Genomic DNA, 16,397 nt, shown 5'->3' with positions numbered 1-16,397 from the left:
AGATTAGCAAAGAAAATATTTTAAGTATATATTGTGCATTGTTTTCAAAGTGAAATTTGTTTGCCATATATGAACTGATATTTAGTTTTTAGTTTACAGTACATAGCAGTTCTACTGTAGCCTTGTCTCTACTCATCAACCATTGTGAAGCCAAACGTGAATTTTCAGTAGTCAGACTTCTGTTCATTGGAAGGGAAAGAACATGTATATCATCTTTACATTACCATCAGATATTTAATGTAGATTTACAGTCATTGTGATAAAAGCAATTTTGACTCTCTGTGATGATATAAAGTATATGTCTTGAGTCTGGTGGTTGGTGACACTGGTTGGCTCTACCTTTGCAGGAGCAAAGTCAAAGGGCCATAAAGCAGTGTTTGCTCGGATACCTCCCTGCTTCATAGTCATTCAAAAAAAAAGTTCCTTCAGCAGCAGCAGCAGGGGCTTCACCAAAGAGACAGCTATTCTCAGGTAAGAGTTGACACGATACACACAACAGTGTCTTTAAATCTAGGATTTCACTCAGGGTCTTATTATTTCCCAACAGGTAACATAATGATGTGTATCTTTTTCCACTGTGATCCTATGAGGAGATTCTATGTAAAAGCATTAATAACAGCGTCTCCAAAGTGAAAATGATATTGATATCATGATTTTTTTTTTTTAAATGTGCTTAAGGTGTCCAGTCAAAATGAAGAACCGGTAGTGTTCACGGCCCCCAAAACTGCCTTGTAATTTGAAGTTTTTAAATTTTATTATATCTTCTCTACAGTATGTTGCTATAAATAGGGTGAGGCATTGGCCACACTATTAAAGCGTGAGGTGTAATGAGTAATATTGGTTTGGTAGCAGGTATCTGTCAACTGTAATTACTGGGCTGAATCTGAATTAAGATGATATCTTCTCATTTTCTTTACAGACTCAACCCAGGTTTATGATATGCTGCATTTGAGTAAGGTAAGAAAGAGTGTCTCTGTAATATATACACATAATTCTAAAATCCATGATGCCCAGATAGTTAGTTTGAGAACTGTTAAGGCTTTTTTGGTAAGGCACATTTTATTACAACTTCTGGTTTCCCCAACTAGGGGGATTTTGTATGGGTGGACTCTGGCGTCGGGGTGGCAATCGGGGCGGAGGTCACGGTGACAGACACCGGACAGCTTCAGCTGATCGATGATGAAGGAAAGGTACAAAACCCCACAAGAGTTTGCCTTTTTTACAGGTCCAGGAAAACGAGTGTAAGCTTTCTCTAAAATGTCAATACTGTACATACAGGAGCACAAGATCAAGAAGAAGACGGAGGGCACCATCAGACCCATGCACCCCACCTCAGTGAAGGGTGTGGATGACATGATAAGGCTCGGTGATCTCAATGAGGCAGGGCTCCTCAGGAACCTCCTGGTGCGACACAAAGAAGGCATCATCTATGTAGGTTTCTATTCACCAGATTCACTCTGAACCTAGTTTTATGATGTCCATAATGTTGAAATGCTTACTCGCCTGTCTTCTCTCGCTGTGAATGGCTTTCAGTCTTAGACTTTGCCCTGTAGTTTATCACAGTGTTATTTGTCTCCATAGAGACGAATGAGCCTCTGTTGAAAGAGAACGTCCCAGTGTCTTTATGTCATCAAAGCTAAGCAGTGTGTGTTCAATTATGAATCAGGCCAATTTGTTGTATAAAAATACTACTGCTGAATGCTGGGGCAAAAATTTGACTTGAGCTGATAATTCTTTGTGTTGGCTAGCTTTTCATGATTATAATCCATCCATGAAATCTTTAAATCCAATAAATCATATTTAGAACATGCATCCCATGCATTGCAGCCATAACCCAACAGGGTCACTGGATAAACAATAACTTTTTTATACTCATGTACACACAAACATTGGTCAGCTGTGCCGATGTGTGATAGTTAACATCCCCCTCTGTTTTAAGACATACACAGGCTCCATTCTGGTTGCAGTCAACCCTTACCAGCTGCTGCCCATCTACACCACTGAGCACGTGCACATGTACACAGATCGACGGCTGGGTGAACTGCCGCCGCACGTCTTCTCCATCGCAGACAGCTGCTTTTTCAACATGCGCCGCAACCGAAAGAACCAATGCTGCGTCATCAGGTCTACTTTTGTCTGAAGCTGATTCCAACTCATTATTAAGACACTAATACGATTATTCCATTTGTAAGGCGCAAAGAAACTTAAAGCTGATTTTCCAAAGGTTTACTTCAGGGAACTGGATTGATGTCTAGGTAGCTTTTGAATCAAAAGTTTATGAATGAAAAGAAGGCGTTGTTTCTCACTGAGATAGAGATGTCCAGTTTACATTTTTCTAAAGGATTCAGTAATGAAACTTTGATGTAGAGGTTATCATGGCTTAAGCAAAGAAGCTGATAGGTGCATATAACTGCATCACCATAGTCTGCAATTGGAAGAATTCTGACCAAATGTTTTCTATTATTTTTAAAGAAGCACTTCCTATTTCTATATTGGAACCCAAGTTTGAGTTCAGGCTTCTTTATCATTTTTGGAATATAAAACAGCAAGATTCATACAAAAGCATGATTCTTTTTCTTGAGGTATGCATATACAATTGTCATCTGCATACAAATGGAATCAACAATTATAAGCCTACAGGAATAGGTTATTATTAATGTTTATGAAAAGAACAGGACCTAAAATTGATCCTTGTGGAACCCCTTTGTTAATGTTGAGAATTTTTTAACCACAGTGCCAATGGGTTTAAAATAGGGGTTTAGGTGGGAAACAGTCAACAGCCTTTACACATGCTTACTTCTATGTTTTCCCCATCAGTGGAGAGTCGGGAGCAGGGAAGACTGAGAACACCAAGCTCATGCTGCAGTTCCTGTCTGCAGTGAGTGGGCAGCACTCTTGGATCGAACAGCAGATTCTTGAAGCAAACCCCATCTTGGAAGGTATGAGCAAAATACTAAGTTATAAGAAGTCTTCATAATCAGCTGAATCCCGCTTTTGACTTAATCTGCTTTTATTATACCTTGTTGTTTGCTTCTCAGCCTTTGGTAATGCCAAAACCGTTCGTAATGACAACTCCAGTCGTTTTGGGAAGTACATTGACATCAACTTCACCAAGGGTGGGGCCATTGAAGGGGCCCGTGTTGATCAGTACCTGCTGGAGAAGTCCAGAGTTTGTCGTCAGGTAGGAAGATTGGTTAGCTGATTATTTTAAAGAGCAGTAACATGGTGCAAGGCAAATGTTTTATGTGGTAATGAACATGTGCTTTCTTGTGCAGGCACCTGAGGAAAGAAACTACCATATCTTTTACTACATGCTGATGGGCATGACAGCTGAGCAGAAAAAGATTCTTTCCCTTGGGAACGCTGCTGAGTACAACTATCTGACCATGGTACTAAAAATAATCCTGCAAACTTTGAAATCAGAATAAAACTTAAATGTCTTTATATGTGACTGTGAATCACAGATTTAAACCATGCGATCATATCACCAGGGTAACTGCACCAGCTGTGAAGGACGTGATGATGTGAAGGAATACGCCCACTTCCGTTCAGCTCTGAAGGTCCTCATGTTCACAGAGAATGACTCCTGGGAAATCTCCAAACTGCTTGCTGCTATCCTTCACCTAGGCAATGTGGACTTTGAGGGTAAGGAGAGCACCATACAATGGGATGCATGCAGTGGTGGAGTGTAACTAAGTACATTTACTCAAGTACTGTACTTAAGTTCAAATTTGAGGTACTTGTACTTTACTTGAGTCCTTTCTTTTCATGCCAATTTCTACTTAGTTACTAGTTAGTTTACAAATTAAGATTTTTGCACACAAAACACATTTAGTTTATAAAATATGATGTTTTATAATAATTTAAACTACCCAGCAATATAATGGCCTACAAGTCCAGCTGAAAGGGTTAGACCATTAATCACTATACTACAATAATGATTGACAGAACTGTTGGGATCGTTTCCAGATTCTAAAATGTGAGGCTTATTCTGCATTGAGCATACTTTTACTTTTAATACTTTAAATACATTTTCCTGATGATACTTACATACTTTTACTTAATGCAGGACATTTACTTGTAACATTGTATTTCTACAGTGTGGTAGTAGCACTTTTACTTCAGTAAAGGATGTGAATACTTTTTCCACCACTGGATACATGTACTGTAGATATAAATAAATAATTGCATTTTTTGATCCATGAAACATATTTTTCTTGCATAATTTCAGGTACCATAGTAAATAACCTAGAGGGCTGTGACATCCTCAAATCATCCAATTCCAACATGGCCAGCCAACTTTTGGAGGTATATGTAGTTTGTTCTTTTTTTCTTCTTCACAAAAGCAAATAAAAGGAGCTGAGAGGACCTTGTCTGACTGTGTTTGTCCCATTACTTCAGGTGGATCCCAAAGCGCTGGGGAAAAGTCTGACTCAGCGCTCCTTCATGACAGCCAGAGAGAGTGTGACCAAAGCTCTGACCTCTGCCCAGGCTGTGGACGGCAGGGACGCCTTTGTCAAGGTAACACAAGTCTTGATTTATGTTTTCATAAGGCAAAAAAATTTATTTCAAGGTAATATGTTAACATATGCTAAACTAGCCCCGAGAGGATGTACTGCTCATACACACCAGAAAACAAAATCAGTGGATGATAAATGGAGAAACCTTTTAATTCTTAACAACAAATGAATGATACCTGATGTGCTGTGGCTGACTCTACATACAATAGTACTTTCTTTTTTTTTTACTTCTGGCCTCTGGAATTCTTTCAAATAAAGTAATCCAAGAATGGAAGGAAATCATGTTTTGGTTGAACTGTTCACAGCTCAGTCCAGAACTAAGGCACCTGTAATGAGGGGTTGCAGAGACACTGATTAGTTTGATTGAGTTATCATATGATAAAAAGGTCGGGAACCATTGGTCTAGCATTAGCTGGTCATTGTCAGGTTTAGCTCAACATCCATCAATGTGACAAATTTCCTTAGTTTTACCAATTAATGAACTGAGTAATTACTGTTAGCAGCATACTATGTTAACTGTGGCAGCATAGTAACATTTAGTATTGAATCATGTTAACATGCTTATGTGTAGCATGTTAGGATACATGCTAATGTTAATATGCTGGTATGATAATATACTAAACTTTAGCAGCAGTCATGTATTTTATCATGTTAACTAACATGCTAACTTTTAGCAGGTAAGGATACATGCTAATGTAAGTATGTTGGTATGATACTAGCTAATATACAATATGTTAAAATTGGCAGTGTAGTAGCGTTTAGCATTTTATCATGTTAACATGCGAAGTTTGCATGCTAATTTTTGAATGTTGTAATGATATGTTAGCATTAAGCTCAAAGTATAGCATACGTGGAAATTTTGATCTGCAGTTAACACTAGATAAAAAGTGTTTGGGAGTTATCTTCTGAATACAATTTTTTCTATACCCTTTATTGACCCAAATAGTCTTTTGCAAAGGAAACCTGGCCAAGACAGACTTTTGAGAGCAGAAACAGTTAACAATGGAGTCATTTACCATAGCATGGATGTAATAACATGTCAGAGTGTGTGACATTTGGATCTTTTGTGTTGTTTTGTTCAAACCGTGTGTGGCCTTATGTATAATATGGAAAGCTATCCTCTGTATTATTTGTCCAGGCTATTTATGGAAGACTTTTCCTTTGGGTCGTGGACAAAATCAACGCTGCCGTTTACAAGCCACCTGAGGATTCCCAACAGTCAATAGGCTTGCTCGACATCTTTGGTTTTGAGAACTTTACCAAAAACAGGTTGGTGTTCACACCAACTCTCATGACATTAGAGCTTTATTGCTGCTGTTTTTAAAGACAAAGGACACATTGTTAATTGACACATTGCCTAAAATCCACCCATCTTTCTTTCCTCTTGTGCTGTTGCATTTGTTGAACTGTTGCAGCTTTGAGCAGCTGTGCATCAACTTTGCCAATGAGCAGTTGCAGCAGTTCTTCGTCAAGCATGTTTTCAAACTGGAGCAGGAAGAGTATGCCCGTGAAAACATTGTGTGGAAGAAAATAGACTACAAAGACAACCAATGCACCCTGGACGTATTGGCCAACAAACCTCTGAACATGCTGGCGCTTATTGATGAGGAGAGCAACTTCCCCAAGGTCTCTATCGTCCTTGTACCTCGTAAAAGTCCAATGTAAAAATAGAAAGGTGGGTTTTAACTCTCCTCTTTTGTTGAATTTTCAGGGCACAGATACCACCCTGCTCCAAAAAATGAATCAGGTCCATGGGAAAGGGAACATCTATATTCCCCCCAAGAACAACCATGAGACAGAGTTTGGAATCCAACATTTTGCTGGAAAGGTCTACTATGATTCAAAAGGTACTTTTAAAGCTTTTAAAAGCAACAAGCCATTGTTATGCAAGTCAAGGGTTTGTGCAGGGTCTTAACTCTCCGTCCACCATACACCTTTTAGTTCTGGGTCAAAACTTTTTGGTCACTTTTTTTTATATTTTTGTCATTTTTTTCAAATGCTACAAGATAGATTAAAACACCCAAATTCAATGAAAGTAGTGAACTGATCATTTATTTTACTCATGAAGAGCGTTGTAGTGAACCATCCACGTTATTTTTTTTGACAATTTGGTTAAAGCAGCCATATTATGCTCATTTTCAGGTTCATAATTGTATTTTAAGGTTGTACCAGAATAGGTTTACATGGTTTAATTTTCAAAAAACACCATATTTGTGTTGTACTGCAGTGCTCTCTCTCACTGCTGCAGATCCTCTTTTCAGCTGGTCTCTGTTTTAGCTACAGAGTGAGACCTCTTTTCTTCTTCTTCTTCTGTACTATCTTTGATTGCACTGCACATGCCCAGTAGCTCAGATGTAGACCATGTCAGCTAGCTAGCTCCATAGACAGTAAAAGAAAGGCTGACTTCGGTCAGTTACAAGGCAGGATTAGCTGGGAGACTTCTAAATGAGGGCGCACATGTAAGTAGTTCTTTTGTAGATTATGGTGAACTTCTGTGTGTTGTAGCAGTGCTTTGCTATTGAGAACGAGGTAGCATGCTAGCGTTAGCATGCTAGCGTTAGCATTAGCGTTAGCATGCTAACGCTACGAGCTAATGGTTGCGTTAGCCTGCTCGTTTCAGCTTGTGACGTCACAAGCCGTGCCGATTTTGAACAGCTCACCCAGAGACTGAAGGCAGGACACATTCAGAAACTGTATCTCACTCTAAACACCATGGATGGATTTTTTTCAAAGTTTGTATGTGTGTGGAAGCACCAGAGACACAACATAACACCCCAAATCCCAGAAAAAGTGATTTTTTCATAATATGGGCACTTTAATTATTAATTTCTGATATAGAAACTTTTTTAAAACATGGATCAGATTTGACCCGAGGACAACAACAATCAAAATTGTAGGCCTTAATAAGTCTTAAATTGGCTGAAGTATTGTGTTCTAGGTCTTAAATCATTTTAAACAGGTCTTCATTTGTCTACGTCCATGTAACGCTACCTCTGATGCTTATTGAAATACTTTTTTTTTATTCCATGGTATTGTAGTTCTTTCCTTCAATAAATATAATTCAAAATATAATTCACTGTATATGTATAGATTATTATTATTATTTATTCACTTTGCAAGTACTTTTGTGACTCTGCATTTCATTGTACTTTAATGTCGTGATGTAGGTCTTAAATTTCATTCATAAAGGTATTAAAAAGTCTTAAATTTGACTTGTTGAAACCTGCAGAAACCCTGAAGCCCCGTAATATGTTCCTATTCTGTGTGTCTTCTTTTGAGGTTTCCTTGAGAAAAACCGTGACGCCCTCAGCTCAGATCTGATTCAGCTGGTGGAGACCTCCACCAATAAACTCCTCAAGCAGGCCTTTCAGGATGTTCTGTCTACCAGTACAATCAAGAGCAGCGCCAACCCCAGGATGAGCATCACCTCGGCCAACAACAGCATCCGGGTCAGTGCAGCCTTTAGCTTCAGCATTAAACACACATATATATATGTATATATATATATATATATATATATATATATATATATATATATATATATATATATATATATATATATAGTCAGTTATAAAATAAAACATACTCATTATTGTATGTAATTACTTTACTTACACTATTTGACATTTGTTTGTGTCTGACAGCAAGCGCCTGATAGCAAGAAGCGTGTGCCAACTCTGACTGGCCAGTTCCGTCAGTCTCTGGATTCCCTGATGAAAACACTGACTGTGTGCCAGCCCTATTTCATCCGCTGCATTAAACCCAATGACTTCAAGAAGCCCATGGTGAGGAAAGGAGCTGCATTCACACCAACCAAAATGAAATAACTATAAAATAGTTAAATTAAAGTTAAATAAAATCTGTACCAAAAATGAATGAAACAGTTTGGTGTGAGTAAATCCGATCCCACTCCTCCTGTGTCTCAGCTGTTTGACAGAGAGCTGTGCATGCGTCAGCTCCGTTACTCTGGTATGATGGAGACCATCAGGATCCGGAAAGCTGGATATCCCGTCCGCTACACATTCGATGAGTTTCTGACGCGCTACCGCGTCCTTCTGAAAACGTCCCTCTGTGATCCCAAAAAAGTAAGTTGGAGGTTTTAACGTGATATTTTTGGTCATGACATCCTCACACCATTTCTCATCTTCTCTTGCTGTATTTGTATGAAGATTCATTTTGCTCTAACAGGAAAGTAAAGAGAAATGCTGTGAAAGCATTTGTGAGACTGTGCTTGCTGGAGAGGGCGACTGGAAGACTGGCAAGACAAAGATATTCCTCAAGGTGCTGCCTTACATTTTTATGTACAGTCTGTTGTTAGTGATGGATATGTGTAGAGGCATACAATCGCCAAAATAATTAGAATGTTATAAGCGGGTGCCTGGGTAGCTCACCTGGTAGAGCGCACAACCATATATAGAGGTTAACTCCTCGACGCAGCATCCGTGGGTTTGACTCCACCCTGTGGCCCTTTGCTGCATGTCATTCCCCCCCTCTCTCGCCCCTTTCATGTCTTTAGCTGTCCTGTATAAAGGCCTGAAATGCCCAAAAAATAATCTTAAAAAAAGAAGTGTTATAAGCAACTCAATTCCTAATTGTAAAATATAACAACTTCTGAATACCTAATGTTGAAATTCTAATACCACTAAATTTGCACCACTGACATAATTAACTATCTGAATTTGTGTGCTTTTAATTTCTCTTGAAAGAAAGAAATAGAATAGAAATTTCCGATAAGTAATTTTAAGTAAGTAAATAAAGTAAAAGTAAATTTTTTGGCTTTACAAATTCAGTAGAAAATGTAAGTGTCCACTATTAAATAAAACTATATTCATTATAATCATTTGAGGAACTTAAATGTAGTTTTTATTCAGGGTTCTCTGGTTATGAAGCCTAATAACGGTGGTGATCCCCTGACCTTTCCTTGAGTGCCACTACAAGGTTCCCATTTGTGTTATTGAGGGATTTGTCTCAACAACTATCAGATCAATTGCCATAAACACAGCAACATAACGTTGGTGATCCCCTGACTTTTCATGGCATCACCAGGTCCTAATTTCAATCTGACCAATACTTTGGTTTATGACCAAATACCCGCAAAACTAAAGACATTCACATCAGCTGTTCTTTGTGTTTATTGTTAAATGTTAGCATGCTAACGCACTAAACTAAACAGGTGAACATGGTAAACATACCTGCTAAACAGCAGCATGTTAGCATTGTCATTGTGCGAATGTTAGCATGCAGATGTTAGCATTTAGCTCATAGCACCACTGTGCTTTAGTACAGCCTCAAAAACCACATTATTTGATTATTTCTTTCCGATTAGGTATTCAGTTGCTTATAATATATAAATTGGAAGTGAATATTTCCACCAAAATAAAAACGTGCTACTGTTTTCTCTCAGGACTTCCATGACACAATGCTCGAAGTGGAGCGAATGAAAGAACTACATGAGAAAGCCCTTCTGATCCAGAAAGTCCTGCGAGGATACAAATACAGGTATTGGGCAAAAGCTTTAAAATGAGCTGCTTGTTTTTTTATTTGCTCATGTAGTTTACAACTTAATGTCTGTTTGACTTATGCCCTCTAAAGGAAACAGTTCCTGAGGAAAAAGGCAGGTGCTCTTGTCATTCAGAAACACTGGAGAGGACACAAAGGCAGAAAGCTGTACAGAGTGGTGAGTCACTGTTTAGTACATCAATATATATCAACGTGAAAATACAGGCTTGACATGCAATAAATCCCTTCAATTATGTTTTAATTCTAGGTCCAGCTGGGCTTTGCGAGGCTGCAGGCACAGGTTCGGTCTCGTCAGCTCCACTTCCAGTATAAGAAGAAGCGGGAGGCAGCCCTTGTGCTGCAGGCCCAAGCCAGAGGATACCTGGCCAGGAAGGAATGGAAGCGCAAGAGAGACGCTGTGATCCTACTGCAGGCACACACCAGGGGTGCGCTGGCAAGAAAAGCTGTAAAAAAGAAGAAAACCGATGTAAGTTCAACTTAAAGTGGCTATATGTAACTTTCAGTTAGTGTTGATTCTAGAGGCCCCTTTGGACTAAAGCGGTAGTGTTTTTACCACACCTGCTGTGGTAAAGCTCTTTTCTTTAGGGTGCTGTATTTCCCACTGTAGATTACTGAGTTAGCGTTACGGGGAGGTCATATAGTTGGTTAATTTGGATGTCTCGTGAGCTTAACTGGGTAACGTTATCCCTGTCACTGTGTGACAAACCCAGCATTAGGAGTTTGTTGTAGTAACCAACGTAATAATAACTTATACAGCACATTTAATGAAACCCAACGATGCTTTACACAGGTACAGGGGGACAAGGGAAAAGAACATAGTAGGCCAGCACAAACACGGACTAAAAGGATTAAAACGTCTGCGCTAAATGGAAGGGGGGCGTAATTTAATGTTGGCTACTAACGTACAACCACATCACGCAATCTAAAGTTATTTTATGAATGAAATAGGCTAGAGGGCCAATTCGGTGTCTGTTTTGAATCATTTACAATCCCATAATTGTCTCCATCTGTTGAAAGGCCGACTGAGCTGGGACTCGGGTTTTCACAGGTTGTCTTTCACTTTCCCTTTGAGCTTTCAGTTGTTCTTTTAATTTCCTTCTTTCCTTAATTAAAATACAATTAGGCCTATATAAAGAAATCTCCTGCTACCTTTTACCTGGCTAGATACACTAACACAGGCTTTTCCGGTGTTACAAAGAAATCTGTGACCCTTCAGAATGTGTTACTGTAGCGTCGTCTACCTGCCGTAAATCATTCTGTGACTTTGCGGGAAAAATCGGACCCAGCAAAGGCATTAATTAAAACTTTAAAAAACTAGCGTTCTTTTCACTGTTAGTCTCGTTTGCTGTTACAGGTCATTTATGATCATCAGATGGAACATTACACAGTTTCAGAAACATTTCAAAGTTACATATAGTCACTTTGAATAACTTTGAAGAACCCTTTCTGGGTGTCAGTTGTAAAATAAGGTTAAAGTCCCTGCTGGTGTTATCCATAGACTGTATATAAGGTTTTATCTTGTACAGCAATGGTTGCCAACCCACATCCCTATACCCCTATCATCCACAACACCTGTTAATGTTCCAAATGCCCATTAGCCTACTAGCTACTATTACTTGCTACTTATTTCAACTGTGTATGCATTACCTTAAGCTAACTATTTTAACAATGTATTACTTTTAGCTATTTCACCTGTTTATCCATTCATTTTGAGGTATTATTTCAACTGTTTAACTATTACTCTTAGCTAACTATTTCATTCATTTATCAGTTACTTTTAGCAAATTATTTCAACTATTTATCGTTTACTTTTAGCTAACTATTCCAACCGTTTATTATTATGTTAACTAACTATTTCAACCATTTATCCATTACTTTATATCAAATATTTATATTTTCTTAGCTAACTATCCAAACCATTATCCACTGCTTTTAGCTTCTTACTCTTAGCCAATTATTGTGACTCCTCTGCTGAACTGACTCAAGTTAGTGGAGGTGTGTACTGTGATGTGATGCCTTTTGTAGCTGGAGGCTTACTGGTTACTGTAACGATAAATGTAGTAAATGTCAGTGTCACATCAATTTCAAATAATATTGGAATGGTTATTTTCCTCCTGAACACAAATGCAAGTACATTTTTTAATCACATCATAATTTTATATTTCATTTTTTTATTTGAGCTACCCCACAATCTTTCCACATATCCCTGTGGTTAGGAATCATTGTGGTAGAGGATAGTGTGTCAGAAGCCCCTGCTTCAGCAGTGGTGTAGTCTACGTGATACGCAGGTATACACAGTATACCCACTAAGAAAGCTCCAGGATTTCCATATACCCACTTAAAATGGCCAATGACACACAACAACATACTTTCTATTACATTTTTGATATATTTTAAATTGTCATCTGTGTTCTTTTTCTTCGCATAGGCTAAATAAAGGGATTTCCACTGTAAATTGGTGCATTAAAGCGTATCCAAATGCAACAAAAGTGAAGTTGCTGATGCTCAAAACTTCCCTGGGGGAGGACACCCAGACCCCCCACTATCATATGCCCCCCCCTTCCCCAAAAGCAGATTCTGGCCCAGATATATAGGCCAATATACTATACATTACAGTATACCCACTACAATACATTAGACTACACCACTGTGCTTCAGTAACTACTATCAAAATGTATATGAGCAAGACACTACCACTCTGTAACCAGCAGCAGAAAATAAAAATAAAGAAATCATAATTTGACAGTTTAATTTATTAATTTATTTTTTTAATCGTCATTCCCCTAAGTCACTGCTGTGACAAATGTGTTATTTGGGTTGCATTGTTGATTAATTAAGTAGTAAAAGACATTTTGCAGGCTGTTGTGGTTCAGGATAATCCTTTTGCCCTGATCTTCCTTTGTGTTGTGATCTTTCAGATGTACCTCTCTGCTAAAGAGAAAGAAGAAGAACAGCGGGCCATTTTGGAGAAACAGAAACATTTGGAGGAATTGCTGAGGCGGAAGAAAGAGATGGAGACCAAAGCTCAGACTGAATCCATCACAGACCAGGAGATGGTGGACAGCATCTTTGACTTCCTGCCCGTTATGGTTGGAGGGCAGGAGGGGCAAGCACCTGTCGGATTCGAGGTTTGGGCACCGAAAGTTTTGCACATTTGGTATTCCTTGTAGTGTTAGTCACTGCATGTGTGTTTCTGTTTCCATTAGTTTGAGGGGAAAAGGACAATTATTGAGGAGATAGACATTGACGAAATCCCCATGGAAGAAGATCCTCTCAAAGAAGACTATGATGATCTGGATGAGTACTCCTTCTCCAAATTTGCCTCCATGTACTTCCAGGGTGCAGCCACCCACACTCACATCCGCCAGAGGCTACGGCAGCCCCTGCTGTACCACGAAGATAAAGGAGATGTCCTGGTGCTTCTCTTAGATCACTTTAATTCATCCTTTCAGTTGTTCTATTATGATGAATATCTTTGTTTATTTCATTAACTTCTTTTTTCTTTTATGTTATCACCAGGCTTCACTGACAGTGTGGTGGATCATCCTGAGGTTCATGGGAGACCTCCCTGAGCCGAAGAAGCAGGTCCAGGGAACCTCCACGCAGGAGCGCTTTGTGCCGCAGGAGCTGATTTCCAGAAAGGACAGGCGTCTCAGCCACATGGTTGGCCTGGATCAGGTAAATATCCCCATAGTCTATATCCACGACGTTACGCTTCTGGGATTGCTCTCGTTCTGCCGGAAATTCCGCCGGATGTCACTCTTTTCAGATGTCTGTTTTCAGATGTCTGTTACCTTCCTCTGTCTTTGTGTTGGCGTTCTAACCTCTGGTGGATTTGTGAGGACTATGGTTAACTGGTCCTCAGATCTCTGCAGGGTAAATCCAGACAGCTAGCTAGACTATCTGTCCAATCTGAGTTTTCTGTTGCACGACTAAAACTACTTTTGAACGTCCACATGTTCCACCAAAACAAGTTCCTTCCTGAGACTATTTAGCAGAGGCACCGTGGCTCCGCTCAGGGCTTAGCACCTCCCAAGACGACTGAGATTGGTTTAAAGAAATGCCAATAAACCAGAGGAGGAAGGTCTGGCAAAGGGAGACTAATATCCGTACAAAGCAAGGACTTTATGAATTTGTAATATTGCCTAATTGTGTAGACTACCATTCATTTTTCATAGATTTAAAACAAATATTTCTGACTGTTTTAGAGGGTGCTAAGGAATAAAAAAGAAAGGAAACCTTCCACAGTACCCGAGGAGCCAACGCAAAACAGAAAGGCCTCCATTTTCACAGACCTTCTGGCAAGAAACAGAAAGGCTTCTGCTGTGCCCGGTGAGACGGCTCAAAACCCAAAGGTTTACACGGTGCCAGAAGGGAACCCTCGAACAAGGAAGGGATCCACATTCACTGACCTACTGTCCAGAAACAGAAAAGCATCCACTGTTCAAGAAAATGGAATACCAAAATCCACTTCAAAATCTACTTCAAGCCTCAGGAAACCCTCGATCATCATGGAGGAGGTGAGGTGTAATATTTTGACTCAGTGTTGCTGTGATGTTCAACAACAACATATTGATGGATGTTTTGTTTCTTACAGTCAGATGATCTGACTGAAGTTTCCAAGCCCCCCACCCTGCAGACTGTGAAGGAGGACAGTGACATCATGACTGAAGAAGGACCCACCCTGGACCGGCCTCTGACGGCACTCGAAAAAGTCCACTACATCGTGGGATATGCCATAGTCAGATGTGACCTCAGGTAACAGAAGCTCCATTAAAAAATCCATCCAGGTTTTATGTTTTTAATTATCTACTAATACAATATGTGTATTTTGTCTGTCCAGGGATGAGATTTACTGTCAGATCTGCAAGCAGCTTCAAGATAACAGCAATCGTAACAGCTACTTCCGTGGCTGGATCCTGCTGTCCCTCTGTCTGGGAGTTTTCCCTCCAAGTGATCGCTTTATAAGGGTAAGTACAGTTGCATTCGCTGCTTCAGTCTCATCAACAGTGTGCCGCATGCTGCATGCTGTTTTGCTCATCTCTTCTTATCTCTTGTTTTGGCAGTACCTGCAAAGTTTCATCCGTTTTGCTCCAGGAGGCTACGCTTCCTACTGCGCTGAAAGGCTACGGCGCACAATAATGAACGGAGTGCGAGGGGAGCCTCCAGCCTGGCTGGAGCTGCAGGTCCTGCAAATATTTCAAATGGTTTCATGAGCATTGTCCCTATAGAATTTGAAAAAAACCCAGATATTTTTGGTTTAATTTGTCCATGTTTTGAGGATTTGAGATTTCTGACAGCGCCCATTTTTAAATATTCATTTAAACATTCATTTAAAGCTTTGGTGTGTAACTTTTTCATATTAATGAACGTACGTTACATTCAAGCCATTGCGAAATGAGTTGATACAAAGCTAATTAAGACTTTCAGCTGTACAACTCTTTCTGTATTTCTCAGTATGACTATGTTTAGAAAATGGTGTTGTCCGGCGACTTTCACACACAGAAAATCAAGTGAAGATCCTCTTCTGAAGAGTCCATCATGTTTTTTTAATCCTCCATGTCCTCCTTGGCTACTAGCAACTGTGTGGAGTAGGAGGGGGTGGGCGCGATCACAGAAGGCTTGTATCATGAGGACGCGCCGACAGTGTTGTTGTCATTACTTATAATTCCTCATGGGGGAGACGGAAACTACACACTATAGCTTTAAAAGTAGTTCCATTGAAAGGTTTTGGCAGTGAGGTTTGTGGATTATCCAGAGTATAGGGCATTGTTTATAAGAAATGTAATTTGTCTATGCTATGAGCACCACAAACTAACTCCAAACTGTCTGCATAGCTCGATACCACCAACGTTAAGTGACAGTGTTTTTTTTGTTATTTAGTGAATTGACTTTTTAACACTTATGAACTTACATGCACAGTAGATCTCATTACTGTTTAATCAACATGGTCATTTTATTTTCTGTACTGTGATAGGCAACCAAGACTAAAAAGCCCATGATTGTGTCTGTGCTACTGATGGATGGACGCTCCATTAACCTGCCTGTTGACTCAGCATCTACCTCCAAAGAGATCTGCCAACTCCTCTCTAACAAAGTCAAACTCAAAGACACCTTCGGCTTTTCCGTCTATGTCGCCTTGTATGAAAAGGTACGCAGTTACATCTGCTCTGTGTATACTGTATCTTCCTGTAGTAGCAGTTTAGTATTCTATACACTATTGAAGTTTATACCCCATTTTAGGGATGTAACGATACACTCAATTGTGTTCGTTCCTTCGGGAGTGTTTTAATCCAAACCACGATCTTTTTCCTTAACTTAACTAGTCATTTTGTTGCCTAAACTTGTCGTCGTCAG

The 16,397-nt window shown here is 39.5% G+C and overlaps 1 protein-coding gene across 1 annotated transcript in view; it reads left to right on the top strand.

The window, feature by feature from the left end:
• Nucleotides 1–64: 64 nt before the first annotated feature.
• The window catches only part of LOC116059001 (unconventional myosin-VIIa), a 30,550-nt gene continuing 14,217 nt past the window's right edge, over nt 65–16,397 (top strand). Inside the window, exons 1-29 of the mRNA XM_036006828.1 lie at nt 65–471; nt 920–957; nt 1,089–1,190; nt 1,279–1,431; nt 1,940–2,124; nt 2,818–2,939; nt 3,039–3,181; nt 3,276–3,389; nt 3,492–3,645; nt 4,232–4,308; nt 4,402–4,521; nt 5,659–5,789; nt 5,936–6,146; nt 6,232–6,367; nt 7,800–7,969; nt 8,165–8,305; nt 8,447–8,605; nt 8,709–8,801; nt 9,925–10,019; nt 10,113–10,197; nt 10,288–10,506; nt 12,959–13,168; nt 13,247–13,456; nt 13,560–13,718; nt 14,249–14,560; nt 14,638–14,798; nt 14,884–15,010; nt 15,107–15,226; nt 16,018–16,191. Of these exons, the coding sequence (XP_035862721.1) occupies nt 940–957; nt 1,089–1,190; nt 1,279–1,431; nt 1,940–2,124; nt 2,818–2,939; nt 3,039–3,181; nt 3,276–3,389; nt 3,492–3,645; nt 4,232–4,308; nt 4,402–4,521; nt 5,659–5,789; nt 5,936–6,146; nt 6,232–6,367; nt 7,800–7,969; nt 8,165–8,305; nt 8,447–8,605; nt 8,709–8,801; nt 9,925–10,019; nt 10,113–10,197; nt 10,288–10,506; nt 12,959–13,168; nt 13,247–13,456; nt 13,560–13,718; nt 14,249–14,560; nt 14,638–14,798; nt 14,884–15,010; nt 15,107–15,226; nt 16,018–16,191 (4,101 nt within the window). The 5' untranslated portion in view covers nt 65–471; nt 920–939. The remainder of the gene's footprint in view (nt 472–919; nt 958–1,088; nt 1,191–1,278; nt 1,432–1,939; nt 2,125–2,817; nt 2,940–3,038; nt 3,182–3,275; nt 3,390–3,491; nt 3,646–4,231; nt 4,309–4,401; nt 4,522–5,658; nt 5,790–5,935; nt 6,147–6,231; nt 6,368–7,799; nt 7,970–8,164; nt 8,306–8,446; nt 8,606–8,708; nt 8,802–9,924; nt 10,020–10,112; nt 10,198–10,287; nt 10,507–12,958; nt 13,169–13,246; nt 13,457–13,559; nt 13,719–14,248; nt 14,561–14,637; nt 14,799–14,883; nt 15,011–15,106; nt 15,227–16,017; nt 16,192–16,397) is intronic.

This window comes from Sander lucioperca, chromosome 11 (assembly GCF_008315115.2).
Source record: "Sander lucioperca isolate FBNREF2018 chromosome 11, SLUC_FBN_1.2, whole genome shotgun sequence".
Lineage (NCBI taxonomy): Eukaryota > Metazoa > Chordata > Actinopteri > Perciformes > Percidae > Sander > Sander lucioperca.
This window is presented reverse-complemented; position numbering and strand designations above follow the sequence as displayed.